The sequence below is a fragment of the Lissotriton vulgaris genome, chromosome 11 (genome assembly GCF_964263255.1).
Source record: "Lissotriton vulgaris chromosome 11, aLisVul1.2, whole genome shotgun sequence".
NCBI lineage: Eukaryota > Metazoa > Chordata > Amphibia > Caudata > Salamandridae > Lissotriton > Lissotriton vulgaris.
Genome location: NC_141699.1, coordinates 132,775,803 through 132,791,888, shown reverse-complemented (window position 1 = coordinate 132,791,888; position 16,086 = coordinate 132,775,803). Strand labels below are relative to the sequence as shown.

General features: G+C 44.6%; 1 protein-coding gene across 1 annotated transcript in view; it reads left to right on the top strand.

The window, feature by feature from the left end:
* Positions 1–16,086, top strand: part of DNAH10 (dynein axonemal heavy chain 10) — a 1,963,751-nt gene that overhangs the window by 1,329,890 nt on the left and 617,775 nt on the right. Inside the window, exon 48 of the mRNA XM_086942901.1 lies at positions 12,988–13,160. Coding sequence (XP_086799027.1) covers positions 12,988–13,160 — 173 coding nt within the window. The remainder of the gene's footprint in view (positions 1–12,987; positions 13,161–16,086) is intronic.

The following is a 16,086-nucleotide window of genomic DNA, read 5'->3' as shown; positions in this document are numbered from 1 at the left end:
TACCAGGTCGATGGATACAACTCGGTTCTCCTTTTTACCAGCAAGGGGCGGTAGTACAACTGATCTTGTTCCGCTGACAGCTAAGACAGGTACTGCTTTTCTGTAAGAAGGCCCAAATTCCTTCTTCACAGCGATCTTATCTCTGACCAGATCCCCAATCTTTGGAATCCAGACAAGTCTTGCTGGGACAGGTGGTTTATCTTCAGTGGCTGTTGGCTGCTGTTTTAACTTTATGTTGCTCAGGGCTTTTCTTGTTTCATTTAAGTCCTGTAAAACAGCCAAACGATCTTTGATATCAAAGCATTTCTTTTCTACCACTGAAGTCTGACTATCTAAATCCTGAATATGAATTCTAGTACCGAACAATAGTTCGTACGGACTGAAACCTTTTAGAGAATTTCTTGGCAGGTTATTAAGACTACATTGGACACTTGTTAAATGTTGGACCCACCCATCACCCGAACCTAATGCCCTCGCCGTTATAGATTGCTTTATGTCCCGGTTTTTTCTTTCCACAATCCCATTTCCCTCAGGATGGAAGGGACAAGAGTACCGCAATGCAATGCCCATGCTGATCATGGCCTCCTTATAAGTTTGAGAGCAGGACCCTGTTCAGAATGTAGCATGCCAATTGCGTAAGTGCAGATAAAGACTCGCAAATCTTTTATAACAGTTCTGGCGTCAGCCGAGCGCTGGGGCCTGTATTTTTAAGTGAATCTAGTCTTAAAAAGAAATTAATGGGACGCCGGATTTTACTTATAGATAGCCTTATGCTAACTACAAGAAGGGCCATGGCAATACTCTGTTGCAGTTTGGACAGCTCTTTGCAAATTTGTAATGTTGCACACTCATCCCTGGCCACCAGTATTCTGATTGTAATTCTTTCAGAGATTCCTTGATCTCTTGGTGCCTTAGACCCAATCCCATGTGTGCGTCCGCTATTAAGAAGATTCTCCTGTTCGTGTTTGGAATTACTCTATCCCCCACTCCAGGGATTCGAGCAAAAGGAATGGAGTTTGCATCAATTATGTATGTATAATTGAGTAGATAGTTCATGGGTAGTGCTGCACAGTCGCCTTTTGAAGACGTTTTTACCACCAGCATGGTTTCCCCGTCTATGTATTTTTCTGAAAGCTTTTTGTGGCTACGGAAGCCGGTTGAGCTGCTTCCGCTGTGGCTGTATTAGCCAATGAATTCCCTGCAACGTGAACGCCATCACGTTGATGAGTCAGTGTATGTATCACGTGATTCTTTCGTAGTTCCTTCTGTAAAAGAACTACTTGTTCCCATAGCTTTTTATGCTTTATTGTGGCACCTGTGTCATCTTTGTAACTGTTTTGAATCCAGGTCTGCATGCTCTTATTGTAAGACTGGATGCAGTAATGCGAATCGCACACTATTAGTGTGGGGAATTCGCGATCGGCATTTTCAAGCGCCATCTTTAAAGATCTTATTTCAGCTCGCTGAGCTGTACAGTTTCTGAGTGATTTAGTTTTGGTGATTATCGGTCTGAATTTACCAAAGTGCCAGCGACCTTTAACAATCGCGCACGCTGCATTGTAGGATTTTTTATCCACATCGTAGTGTTGTGCAAATCAGTCCATGTAGATTACACAGTTGTATTGTTCTAGAGGCAGAATTTCGATTGGCAGAGGATATTCATGTTCGTATTCTAGATCTTCTAGTTTTTTCATTTTCGGGTCAAAAGCGTGTTTCACGTCTTCTGCAGCAAGGGAATTTTCCCATTGTATCCATTTTGGATCTAATGCCACAGCATTCGGAATGCGTGGTCTTGTTACTGCCTCAAGGGCTGATATTGCTGTTAAAACAGATATGCTTTTGCCTTAGGCTAGGGCTCTTTCTTTTGCTACAGCAGTTTGAACCGCTGTCAGAATGTTTTCAGTAGAACTGAATTTCATTTCAGCTTGTGTGTACAAGTGTGATTTGTAAGCTATTGGTACCGTTTCTCCCTCATTTGAGGTCAGGTATGTGAATCCGCATCTTCCTGGGATGACTCTGATTACAAGGTTGCGTTCGTTTGCGCGTGTTTGCAATTTTGTTTTAGTTAACATGTCTGTTTGTAATGATCTTAAAATTTCTGTGTGTTTCTGAGTCCAATTAATTGGTTTGAAATCACGTTTTATTAATTCATAGAGTTGTTTAACCCTCTCTGCATAATTTAGAATGTATGTTCTTCCAAAATTCAGGAAACCTAGTATTGATTGTAAGTTCTTGAGCGTTTTTGGTGCTTGGAGTACTGCACACTTCTCTAAGAAGTTGTCTGCTAGGCTTTTGCCTTCATTTGATAATTCATATCCTAAAAATAGGACAGTTAGGTGAGCAATTCATGACTTTTTAAAGTTGAATTTATATCCTTCAGCTGCGAACCCAAGTATTATGGTGTTCACTCTTTTCATTCATTTCAATCTTTATTTCGATCGGTTTAGATCATAAAAGAAATGCAAACCATTTTCAGTCAAAATACAGTTAATACCCAGTGAACAGAATTAAAAGGCATTACAATAAGCCTATTAAAAACGATTACTATATATTACAATTAAAAATCATCAGTACAGTTCATTTATCCCGAATCTACCTCATATTTCATAAAGCGGGAGCGGGTGTGCCACATCGCAGTTAAAAATGTTGCTAGCGCAAACACAGTCGGAGGTGAGAGATCCGTCTTTAAAATTCTGTAAGCTGGGATGTATTGGCTGAAGCCTAAATTTTTTAGAAGAGGAACAAGCCAGTATTTCCTAGATCTTTGGTAGGCCTTGCAGAAAAATATAATGTGCAGTTCATCTTCCAGATGGTGTGAGCATGACGGGCACTGTTCTCTAGTTGGTGACTGGGCCCAACGATTTGTGAATGCCCTAGTGGGGAGTGTGCCATAACGCCATTGCATAAATCGTTTTCTGGTAAGAACGGGAGTGATACCGTCTAGCACATGCTCAAGATGGTACATATCTTTGGATTTAATGAACAAATCTGTCAGGGACCCCTTCCGTGTGCTCCCCGTTGAGGCCGATAGCTTCAGCTCATAGAAATCCCTCGAAAGGAGTTTGCGTTGAATCATGCTGCATGCATTACTTGGATCTAGCCATAGTTCAGGTCTACCTAGAATCTCACATGTTTGTTTGATATACCTCAACCATGGGATTTGGGTAGACAAAGAATCTCTTGTAGCGCGATCCTGTAATTCATAAGTTAAGGCGTACTCCAGATACGGCTCCAAAAAATATTGGTCTTAGTCCTAGCTCTTCCGAAATAGGTCTGTTACCCAGGTCGAGTCTCAACGGGAGGAGCGGGGTGCTTACCGGTAGTGCCGCCAACTGTCTGATAAATTTATTTGCAGAAGTCTGCAGGTTTTGGGCAGAAGTATGACATCACAATTCCCCTCCATATAAAACTGCCCCTCTGGCCTGCATTTTGTAAATTTCGAGAATGGCACCAAAAGGTTTATTGGTCGACCTACTTGCCATCCTACAAATGCCACCCGTTAACTGGACCAGTTTCATATTAGCCTTGGTCCGGTGCGTGTCCCATGTCATATCCTGATTGATAGTTACACCCAGGTATTCAAAAGTAATAACCCTCTCGAGTCTTAATGGACCTATGGTAGGGTTGGGGCGTGTTGAGGGAGGGGGGTTGAGAATCATGAATTTGGTTTTCAAAGCATTGATCTCAAGCCCCCGCTCCACACAAAAAGCTGAAAACCCATCCAGGACCCTTTGTATTCCCATGGGGGACTTAGACAGCAGCAGGTTGTCGTCCGCAAACATAATAGCGGGCACCCTGCTGCCGTTCAACTTAGGAGCGTCAATGTCACCCATCCTGGTCAGATGGGCAATTACCCCGTTGACAAAGAGGCAGAACAGGGTCGGCTCGAGCACACAACCCTGTCTCACCCCCCTGTCAACGGGGATCCTTCCGGAAAGTGCCCCATTTCTTCCGCAACTAACACGTGCAAAGTTTCCCTGGTGTAATCTTATCAGAATAGTCAGGATATCAGCCGGAATGCCCAACTCCGCCAATACGGTCCAAAGTCTATCTCTAGGTACAAAATCGAAGGCGGCTCGCAAGTCCACGAATACCGTGTACAAGCTGCCGCCCTCGATTACCGCAGTCTTCCAAAACAGGAGATTCAGGCGGAAGATCTGGTCCATAGTAGAGACCCCTCTTCTGAATCCCGCCTGGTAGGGACTGAGAATGGTGAATTCCTCTATCCAATTTTGGAGGCGATCTGGTATCAGCCTACCAAATAATTTCTGGGGTACATCTATGAGGCTGATGGGCCTGTAGTTGGCTGGGAGCAGAGGTGATCCCTTCTTAAATATGGGAACAATCTCTGCGCCCAGCCAAGTACAGGGGACCTCCAAACCCCTTAGGACAGCATTGAATATCAGGACCAAGTAGGGGGCCCATACGTCAGGCTCCTGCTTGAATAAGTCACCCGGCAGGCCATCCAATCCTGGCCCTTTACCTGATGCCAGCCCTGCGATGGCTGCTCGTACTTCCATCTCTGTGAAGGGATCCCCCTCCACTGGTACGTTAGTAATAGGTGGAGTGTCATTAGTGACATCATCGGCAACCTTGTAAAGGGACTGGAAGTGATCCTGCCAGGTCTTGGCTGAGATTTTAGGTTCAATAGCCAAGGCTAGCTCCTCGGACCCCGTGTTAACAGTGCGCCAAAATTTACGAGAGTCCCTGATAGCCAATAATGTGGTGAGGTTTTCCCATTTTTCGTGTTCCCATTCACTTTTGGCATGGGTGATCAGGCGCTTATAGACCCTTCTCCTTGTCTGGGGTTACAGACCTGTCTGCACCTTCCTTAATCGATGTCAAAAGATCTGATTTAGCGTTGCGGCAAACCTGGTTATACCAAGTGGGGCGGTCATGGCGACCACCCCCACTCTTTCCTATGGTAAAAAGGACTTCAGCCACGGACTCAATGAGGTTCTCATGTGCCAGCCATAGTTCCTTGTGTGTGTCCTGGGAGGTGGGGCGCTCCATTATTATACAGACCTTTTCAAGAGTAGGAATAAGCCGGGCGTAAAGTCCACAAACCTTCTCTGGGTTAGAGGCTAGCTTCCCCCACCTCACTCGCCGTTTATTGTTTGTCAGCGCCAACCCTGGGGCAACATCGTCTAACTTCTATCTTCTAGGCCGGGAATGGCATATTCTAATTCTAGCGCATTGTGGTCGCTACCTTGCCTAAGTATCACCTGGAAGTCAGTGATATGCGACCACAGGGAGAGTTGGACCAAGATGTAGTCCAATCTGGACTCCCTGCCCTCTCTATGATATGTGCATTTGGGTGGAATGTCTGAGCTTATACGTCCATTACAAGCCCGCATACCATACTTAAGAGTTAGGGCAGTAATTTGAAGAGCTAGAGGATTCCAGGCTCTGGGGGAGGAGCTACCGAAGGAGGTACCAGCCACGCGGCATCTTCCTCCTGGGATAGTCCATCCAGTAAACCTGGGAGGGGCTCGAAGTGACAGTTAAAATCCCCTCCCTCCAAGAACGGTGTGCCCTGGGGGATATCACTAAGAAAGACTGAGAGTTCCTCGATGGTATGTGACTTTTGTGTGATGTTTACCGGCCTGGAGTAAACGTTTACCACAGCCAGTCTACTCGAGTTCGGCCACTCCAACAAAACACCAAGGATATCCTCGGAAGCTGAGGGGAGGGGTGTAGCCTCACAGCCCAGGTCGACAGCCACCCAGGTTGCGAGGCCTCCTGAGGGACACCCCTTGCCTCCCCACTTCGCTGGAATCGAGAATGCCGCGAAACCTGCCTGAGGGACAGCCTCTCTGGCCCAAGTTTCCTGGAAAATATATCTTTGCCCTCAATGAACGAACTCCAGTCCGGACAATTCAGTTTATTCCCCAGGCCGGCCACGTTCCAGGACAATATCTTGAGTGAGGGTGATCTAGGATTCAGGACAGGAACAATAGATGTGACTATGTCCGTTGAACTCAACTGCGATATAACGCTATAGGCTCGTTCCCGTAGTTCAACTATGGGTTCCTTGAAACTGGTTAGGGGTCCTTCAGTGTTTGAATGAGCCACTTTATTATTATTATGCTCCTCACAATGGTCCTTCTCCAAGGTGTTAGCATGGCATACAATATGGGGACTAGTGTTTCCTTCTTTACGAACCCTATATGAGTCACCCACCTCCCGCCTCCTGCCCCGGTTGTGTCAGTCCACCATATCCAGACAGCTGAACCTGTTAAATGTTGGAAAGAAATCAGGCTGCTGGAATCTGGGGTGGTGTAAGTCACCTCTATCTCTATCAACCCAGCCTCTTCCCTCCTGGAAATTGTATGCCAACCCCCCTCCTCGCATGGATTAAACAATGGTGGGTAAAAAAAGTATAGGGGTAGCGACTGGGTGGATGTCCCCTGTTCAGAATGCGACCAACTGCATATATGGGAAACAGTCCTGGGATCCCTAAAATTAATTATAACACAATCTCCATTGATTGATTTCCTTGTATTACCCAACCATGGGACTCTCCTAACCATAAGAACCCCGCTCAAGATTCCATAAGGTAAAGGTCTGTTTATGGTAAGCCAGTTGGCGACCTTGTTTTTCAGAGCGGAGACGGATTCTTTAGAATCGGACTTCAACTCTGGTACACCAGCCAAAATGACTGTGTACGGGCTCGCCTCTGGCGGCAGGTTCATTGGCCTAGGTTTTTTGGTGATTGCATGTACTCCTTGCGTGCCAGTGGCTTCCTTTTCCGGGCGGCTGGATCTTGAATTACGATCAGTCACCTGAGGGTTGGCAGTGTGTACTGTAGGGGGTTGTGTTTGTGGAATACGATCAGTCACCTGAGGGGTGGCAGTGTGTGCTGTAGGAGGTTGTGTTTGTGGTATATTAGGAGCTAGCCCAGCGTCCTTCAGTGGGGGCTTAGGTGTAGCCTTCTTATTCCTAAGCTCTACCCCGCCTTTGGCTATGTTATTATTTATTTTAAACGTGTCAGCAAGCTGAACAGTTGATTTTTCTATCGTCACTAGCCTGGCTTCAATCTTTAGTAGGCGTGTATCTAAAGGACTTAATAGTGTCTTGAAAAGTGCTTCAGTGTTGGGAAGGGTAAGATCATTGTCATCTGTATTTACACTGGGAGGCGGAACTGACAAATTTGGTATCCGCGGAGACGGTGTGACAGTGGGTGGAGGCGTTGTTTTATCTGATAAAGTAGGTCCTTTTTTACTTGGTCCTTGTCTGCTACCCTCCACTGTACGGTTGTGCTTAGCAATTTTCACCTTTCGCCCACCAGTATTTTGTACCCCTCTTTTCCTTTTTGGTATGGCACCTTCCCTTTCCCCCTGCGTAAGGCAGGCTACACTATCATTGATGTCATCCGAGTTAGCCATGGTGGCAGTGGGAAAGGGGAGGGTCTGTTGCGCTTGGATCTGGGGTTGGGGTAGAAGACTAAACTCATCGGGAGCACTAATATCATTGTCAATATTGTACAAGGTAGAATTAGTTGAGTTAGATAAGACTAACGTCCCGCCAACCGCATTTTCCTCATTGTCTGAAACAATGCGATCCAGTCTGTTTTCCGGAGTCTTTGCATGCGCTATGGGCCCCATGGAAGATCTCCTAACCCATTCTATTTCTTGGGATATGCGCCTTTCAAGTTTCGTTATTTCATCAATCAAAAGAGACATAAGTAAAATAAGTGTCCAAAGTACCTTTTGCTGCTCCAGCAGTCAGCGTACTCTTGCTCCTAGTTTCTCTAGTCGCCATGGTTCGTGTTTTGGAGTGTGATCATGAAACTTAAAGTTAGCAACAGGAGCAAGGGGGGTGGCCCGGTCCCGGTCTCAACCGTTCTCGAACGGCCTTGACCGTTCTCGAACGGCCTCAAACGGCCCGCCCTTTGCCTGGGCTTAGCCCGCGCGCGTCCCGCGAGTGCGTGTTGGGGTGTGGTTATATGGGGAGGCAGGGGGCGGGAAGAGACACCAGGTGCGCTGTGTTGGTGAGGCGCAATGCACCCTGGGTCTCACAGTCCCGGCCCCTGCAGCAGGCGTTCAAATTCCCCCACTCGGCAATTTCTCCTGATTCCGAGCAGTCTGTCTGAGGCGAAGATGAAGAATAACCCAAAGTGCTCTGTCCACGAGCAACGGCTTTTCAAGTGTGTCTCCAGGTCGTCATCTGTTAGATAGAGGTCATCGACATAAGATAATGCCTCATCATCATATATTTGTAGTAACTCTGTTACTCTTGCTGAGAATAATCCTGGGCTATTCTTGAATCCCTTTGGGAGTCGACAGAATTGTTTTTGTGACCCCATTGTTGAGAAAGCGGTCAAATACCTGCTTTCAGGTGCAATGTTTTGACAAAAGAATCCATTAGAGATATCTAATGTCGTTTTATATGTTTGGCGCACAATGTTATTCATTAGTGCTGCACTGTGTGAGTTTTGTACTACAAATGTTTTGCAACCGGAGTTTAAGTGTCTGTAGTCCAAAACTAGACGATATGAATCGTCTGGCTTGGAGACAGGAAACAAAGGATTGTTCATTTGTGAGGTGCATGTTTCAATCACCCCCTGATTCAAGTAGATCTAAGATCTCCCTGACTTGCTTTTTAGCTTCTTGTTTAACTGGGTACTGCCTCTGTGCAGTAGGTTGACTTTTTAACTATTTTGTGGGGAGGAGGATCCTCATCCCATCCTACATGATTTTTATATAATGCAGGAGCTTGGGCCACTGCCCATTTTCTTGCAAATGTGTATTTTTTATGAATTGGAATATGATTTGAGAAGGCAGGCATAATCATTTTTTTCGCCATGAGGGCACTCCCTGACAAACTCTGGTGGCCAGTCTTTCTCAGCTAACAGGATATCATAGCCTTTTGATAAGTTATCCCAAAAGAGACTTCTTATTTTCCTAGTTTTGTCCCCCTCTATACGCAATGTTATTTCATATAATTTATGGGGTTTGCTAACTCTGGTATCTGCAGTTTCCACTTGAATGTATTTATTCCTGTCCACTGTCTCCAGAAGATTCATCAGGATCTTGCGAGCTATGGTCACTTCTGCTGCGCTACCTAGCATTGTCTGGGCCCACTCTCAGTTTTTCAGTTGTGTCCTCAGTATCCTCGGCATGTTTTATTTTAATACTTGCTACCTTCTTCTTTGGAAATTGTAATTTTTTACTTTGATGAGCAGGTTCTTTGTCTTTGGACTTGACGTGCTCTTCTTTGTTTTCTGACCGTCCTCTTCTTTCCGATTTCTGTGAGGAAGTCTGAAAAGATCGAGAAGGACGTGTATCAATATCTTGATATCTGTCATGTTTTCTCAATTTATCCCTATCTCTAAGGTTGTATCTTTTCTCAGAGGGTTCCTTTGGGGAGACTTGCTTCCTCGGTCTGGAGATCTATCTCTCCGTTGAGGAGACCTTCCTCTGGACTGAAACCGTTTTTTCTCTGGGAGTGGATTGTTTATTACCCTCCCAACTCTTTTTTGGAGTCTTGAGATTATTTTTAATAAAGGTTTTTTCAGGATTTTCAATTAGTTGGGGTTTTAGTGGTTTCCCACCCAAACTATCTCTTCCTAGTTCTTCATAGGATTTTTCTATGATTCTGGCAAGTTCAAAGGGTTGTTCTGCTATGTCTGTTTATTTCAGTTTCTGGCGGATCGCTACAGATTCTGCTTCTCCTTTTATGTTGGCTAATAATGTAGCCGAGACCTGCTTGAAGTCTTTCAGTAATTTCATACCTAGAGTTAAGGCAGGTTCTGGACCGTATTCATTTTGAATCTGTCTTAGTACGTCTGGTATAACAGCCATAGACGGAACACCATGTGTTTTTGTGTGAATCAAAGCAAAGACTGTGCCCCAAGTGTCACAGTCTTCCACATGTGCTGCGATCCCCACTGGAAGACAGATGGTCAGAATTCTGTGTTTCTCATGAGGTGTAGTATTAGGAAATACTGCCTCTATTTGAGTGATTTTTTGTGCTAACCAGAATCGGATTTGTTCCCGTTTAGCGGGTATTTTGCCAATGGATGATTGTATATTCTGTGGTGTGATTTTATTTGTGTTCCCCTGATGAGGGGTCTGCTGTGGAATTGTAATTGCTGGTTTGACTGTTGAAGTCCGGATGACATATTGGACCAATTTTCTATGTATTTTAATTAGTAGTTTTTGCTGAGCTAAAAGTTCCTGGTCTGACATTTTTTCAATGTCGGGATGTGGTGTGTAGCTGGCCAGAACCGGCCACGTGGCTCCTGGTCTACCTGGTGGACCAAGCCTGGTAATGTGATTTTGATGTTTTAGGGCGCCATTAAACCAGAGCAGGTGCTCTTGGTATGTTAGTGGAATTTCAACGTCCTCAAAAGGAGCGTATTCCTCTGGAGATTCCTCTATTTTGTAATAGTGGAAATCTTGTGTCACAGCGTTTGCTGCTGGAAAATGTATCCATGAGTAGAATACCTCTGTCTGCCGATATTCATGGGCCTCTACCACAAATATGACTGTACCACCTCTTGGTGATAGTCCATTTTCTAGAAGTTTAATAGTTATAGTTCTTCTTATATTTGCCGGGATTAATATAACACCCGGTTCATTTTCATTAAAACCTGTAACGTCTGCACCCGGTTGATTCGCATCTACTGCTGCTCCACCGGTTTCGTTGCTGTCGCCGTTAGTTGACATTGTTTTAATTAAAGTTTTCAGAGCAAGTTTCCAAGGAAACAAAGATTAGGTGCACAATATTTTGGAACACTGTATCCTTCAACGTTGACTAAACCAAAAACTAATACATAGGAATCTCTTCCTACTAAGTTCCAGCGGATATTAACCTTTTACCCACTCCAGACGTCTTTTGGAGTTTTTACGGGAAAAAGGGGTCTGTGTGAAAAGCACAACTGAGTTACTCTAATGTCTTGCGTTAGATTATCGCCTTACCAAACATTGGGCGCCATGTAGTGTAGTTCCTATATTCCCAATAGGCTCTGCGCATTAGAATAACATAAACAGCAGTATAGACGTACGTAGGACTGAGGTCATCTAGGTCTCTACTGACTATGTTAGACTTAATGAGGTTTGCCAGCTAGCTCAGAGGTCACTAGAAACTTTCTAGAATGTACAGGAATGAGTTAACTTTCCTGATTAGACAAGAAGGGATTAGTTCCTGACAACCGCATAAACATGACAACTTTGCTCCCTCAGAATGAAGAGTATATCTCTAGAGTAGTGTGAAAACAATAGACAGCTATTTCACTCAGTCAGTCGTGCATGCTTAATTTCACCAGAGTGCAGAGAAATAGAGAGACGGGCGTTTTCAATAAAAGGTGTTATTTATTGAGCAGTCTTCTTTCTCATGCAAGAGAAATGAATTGCCACAATTGCAATACTTATCATGAAGTAAAGTGCGTACAGTAAAAGGAGTATTATAAAATAATACTGTAAAAGCATTGATATGGTTTCTTAGCCATATGATACTTTAAAACGGATAAAATATATACATATATAAAACATTGACTAACGTACTCAACTGGTGCTTCTAAGATACGCCTACCCCGGTGTACCTGACCTAAGCCTAATACGTCGGAAGGAGTAAGTAAGTTGCAGTTTAAGTTAAGTTGGTTTTTGCCAAGAATCTGAATCAAGAATTCTCTTAAGGTTTTAATCAGCTCCGTATCTTGGTTCTAGAATGAAGGAGGTCTTGTATCTCTCTCTCAGGACTCGATCTCCCAGCAACCCGCAAGGGTGACTGGAAACATCGGAGCTGGAATTTCTCGGCAGGAGAAAAGACAGCGTCTCTCTCAGTGCGTCAAATGGGAGGGTCGGCTTCCTTCGACACTCGCATCAGCTGGGCGTCGGGCAAGTAGATAGCCGCTCTGGCCCAAACCACCGTGTGTTTGCTTAAGGCAACATTGGTATATTTATACCAGAAAGGTGCCGGGTTTGACGTAAGGTTGGACATAAGACGTCACTAAGAACTAACAGTTCTTTCTGGACTCCAGGAGTTCTTGTGCAAATCAAAACAAAAGCAGGGGGAATTCCCAGGCTGCTGGAGGCTTGGTTTGTTTAAAGAACACGTTGTACTTTCTAGGAGTCTATGGGAGTAGCCATGCAGTATTTGGACTGCATTGACTATGACTAAATATGGACGTGATTCCTATGCCTTTATAAGGATATGTTTCGTTATAACCACATAAGGGCATGAATCGGGAATATTTAATTAGGGTTCTGGATTGAAACACAACAGTACATCTGGCTCATAGTGCCTGGGACCAGCAGGAGTTTCAAAATCTTTGAGGCTTCAGTTTAAAAACAAGTTTACACGAGCAATGTTCTTTTGTTGGGTGACCGGCATTGCTTTACCATATCAATATTCATACCTTGAGAAGAGCTGGGCAGCAGAAAAAGCTGTACATCACTTTCCTATTGGCTGGCAGAATATTAGTTTATTGCATGGAGTATTTGACAAGCTTCATCCAAGGAAAAAGCAGGCCTTTATTTCCTGCCAGGGCCGTCAGAATAGGACTCTACAACGAATGTGCTTTTCATGCATTCCATTACAACGCAGTTGTTACAACGATTGCGTTATTTCAACGCGAACCATTACATTGCAAGTCGTTTTAACTACTTGCTGTAGGGGGCCCTCTGACTTAGGAATAGTATTATTTACTATTCCTACTCCAGTTTGTGCAACAGAATGGAAAGTGTTGGATTGTAAATGCAAAACCAGCGCGCCCCCTACAGCAAGTCGTTGAAACTACTTGCGATGTAATGGTACGCGTGGTAACAACGCGGTAGTTGTACTGACCGCGTTATAAAGGAATCGCGTTGTACCAACAGCGTTATAAACTATGTTTCCCGGGACGTCATTGTGAACATTCTGATGGTTAAGTGAAAGGACTCAATGGTTGCATTTGAGTCAAGTAGAAAATATATTTTGTTTAATATATGCTAACACAACCTGAAATGTGTGATTTCTCATGTCCGTTTTCTCGTTGGGCAGGTTTTTAATGAAGATATCATGGCCCTCTGCGACAAACTCACTTCTTGCACCATGGAGCTTTACAACGTTATTGTGCGGGACCTGCCGCCGACCCCTTCAAAATTCCATTACATCTTCAATCTCCGTGACCTTTCCCGGGTCTATAATGGACTTACTCTTACAACCCCGGAACGGTATGATGCTCCTGCATAATATATTCTCATGTGCTGCTCTTAGTCTCCATCAAATCATTTCAACACTGTTTTTAACTTACTTAATTGTTCAGCAGTTTATTTATCTAGTTACTGATTGTAAAGCACAATTATATTCAATAATTCAGATTTGATTGAACGTGTCCAACATTGTATGCCACACGGATGACGTCAATGCAGCAATGTTTTCATCAAAGCTTTTATTTATTATTAATATTTTGAGATAAACTTTTTGTTTCTTCTGTGTGAAATCTATGGACTGTGAGTGGTGTCAGTAGGAGCATTACAATCTATCTTCAATCATCTTTTAGTGATATCCTGCATATGAGACAGGGAAAAGTGCCACCATTCACATGCAGTTGACTCATTTTCTACTGTTTTAAAAAGAAGCATTGAGATCAGTATCAGGGAAAGTGCAGGTGTAGATTAAAGATATCAAGTGCTTGTCCTCGTCTTTGAAGCCGCTCTGCTTAAAAGAATAGAAATTCCATTGTGAAAAGGACGTTTGATGGACAGAATGCTGATCAATGTCAAACATTCACCCCACTACAGAGATCAGGGCCTAAATCCATTGTTTTTGCTCCCCGTGCCATTCCAGTTTAAACCCAGCCATATGCAAATCAATCTAGACCCTGTTCCCCTTGGCATCAAACTAGCTGGGTCTAAACCGGGGTGGCATGATGAACAATAGAAGTATGGATTTAACCCAGATCTCTAGATTGGGGGATGAATGTTTTGATTTGTTCCACATACCGTCCATCATTTGTGTCTCTTTTGCTTTCTCATTTGAAGTGCTCCACGTATGCCCAAACGGTGGTCCCGGCGCTCACTTTGCCACTGGATTCAAGCTAGCCTGGCTGAGGAGGGGGTAAAACCCTGGAACTGGTCCCAGGATGTTTGTTTCCGGTCCAGAGAGGACCTGGCTGGACAGTTCCCATGAGGAGCAGGGCCACGACTGATTGACATATGGCTGATATTGCTGACCTCATCCTGAACAAAAATTTAGACCTAGCTATACTTACAGAATCGTGGCTCAATGAATACTCCTCCCCTTGCCTGGACTTATTAGTCCCTCCCAATTACAATATCGCCAGACTCAACAGACACTCCCTTCTTGTCACGGAACTCTTGGTGGATACCAATGACTCCTGCGAATACTTCCACTCTCCATTTGCAGCAACTCAGTAAATCTCTGTAACTTGCACATTTTTTACCACCCTCCAGTCTCCAACGACTCTTTCACCGATCAACTCCTTAAAATCATCACAACTAAGATCTCCTTCAATGCCAAAGAGATCTTCCTAGGTGATTTCAACCTGCACTGGAATGACACTAAAGATCCCTACGTCAACGCCATTAAAGACCTCTTAACCTACCAAGCCCTGACTCACGCCTGCTCTCTACCTACTCACTCAAAATGGGCCATCCTTGACTGGATCATCTCCAAGGAATCCTCAGTCAAGCTTATCTCCATAGACCCTTGCGACTGGTCCAACCACCACTCCATATCCTTCATCTTACCTGGGACACACAAATCAAAGACAACGCAACCGGTGATTCCTAAACGCTGGACCAGAGACACTAAGAACCTCGACCTTACAAACCTGGAGGCTCGCTGCAAATCTGACCTCCTCCCCCCCTCGCATTTGACCACGGTCAGCGACCTCAATGATCATTACTCGTCATCTATAGCAACCATTCTGGACGCCCTTGCCCATCTAAAACTAAAAAGAACTCAAATCAAAGACAGAAACCCTTTGTTCACTGGTCCCCTCAACACAGAAAGGCGAGCCCTACGGCAATCCGAAAGAAACTGGAGACAACACCCTTCTGCTACACATCTAAAACTGCTCCGCCAGGCGAGAAACTCCTACAACAAACACATCCTCAACTCAAAAAAAGAATATTTCTGATCGGAATTGGAGAATGCCAAGAATAGACCTCGTAAGCTATTTGGCCTGGTCAAACACTAATCTAATAAACTGGCCAAAACACCGAAAGAATCCCCCAAATCCCTAATATCGTCAGAAGAATTCTCCTCTTTCTTCACAGATAAAATCATGACATTAGGAATTGAACTAAATGCGACCACTTACTCTCAACCCTTCCCGGACCTGCCCCCCTCTTCTGCACCACTCCCTATGGCCTCTCCTAAAAACCAAGCCCGCTGGACTGACTTTAAATACTATGACAAAGACTCCATCTCCAAAATCCTCTCCTCCTTAAACCCAAACAACCATTTCAATAACCCGCTACATTCCAACTGCCTCGCTGCTGCCTCCCAATCGATCGTTCCTTACTGGACTGCAATAATCAATGCCTCCCTCCAGCAGTGTTCGATTCCACACCCCTTGAAAGCCGGCCAAGTCCTCCCTATCTTAAAAAAACCTTAACTGGACCCAGCCTCTCCTGACAATTTCAGACCTATCTCCAATATCCCGCTATTAGCCAAAGTATTCGAGAAATGTGTACAACAGCAACTAAGCCACCACATCAACAACTTCCACCTACTCGATGACTTCCAATCTGGATTCAGACCGGGACACAGCACTGAAACCACCATGCTCCATATTATTGACGATGCCCTCCAAGCCCTAGACCAAGACAAAACCTGCCTTCTAATACTCTTAGATCTATCCTCCGCCTTCGATATGGTCAACCATGACAAACTACTCGAACGCCTTAAACTCAGAATGGGCCTGGATGGTGTGGTCCTAGAATGGTTTCGGTCCTTCATTCATAACCGTTCTCAGAGATTTCTCATCAACGGCAACCTATCAGCTCCCACCCCGTTCACGGTAGAAGTCCCTCAAGGCTCAACCCTGTCCCCCACCCTCTTTAATCTTTACTTAGAGCCACTTACCGAAGTTCTTCGCACCGCCAACATCTTTACCATATGTTCGCGGAT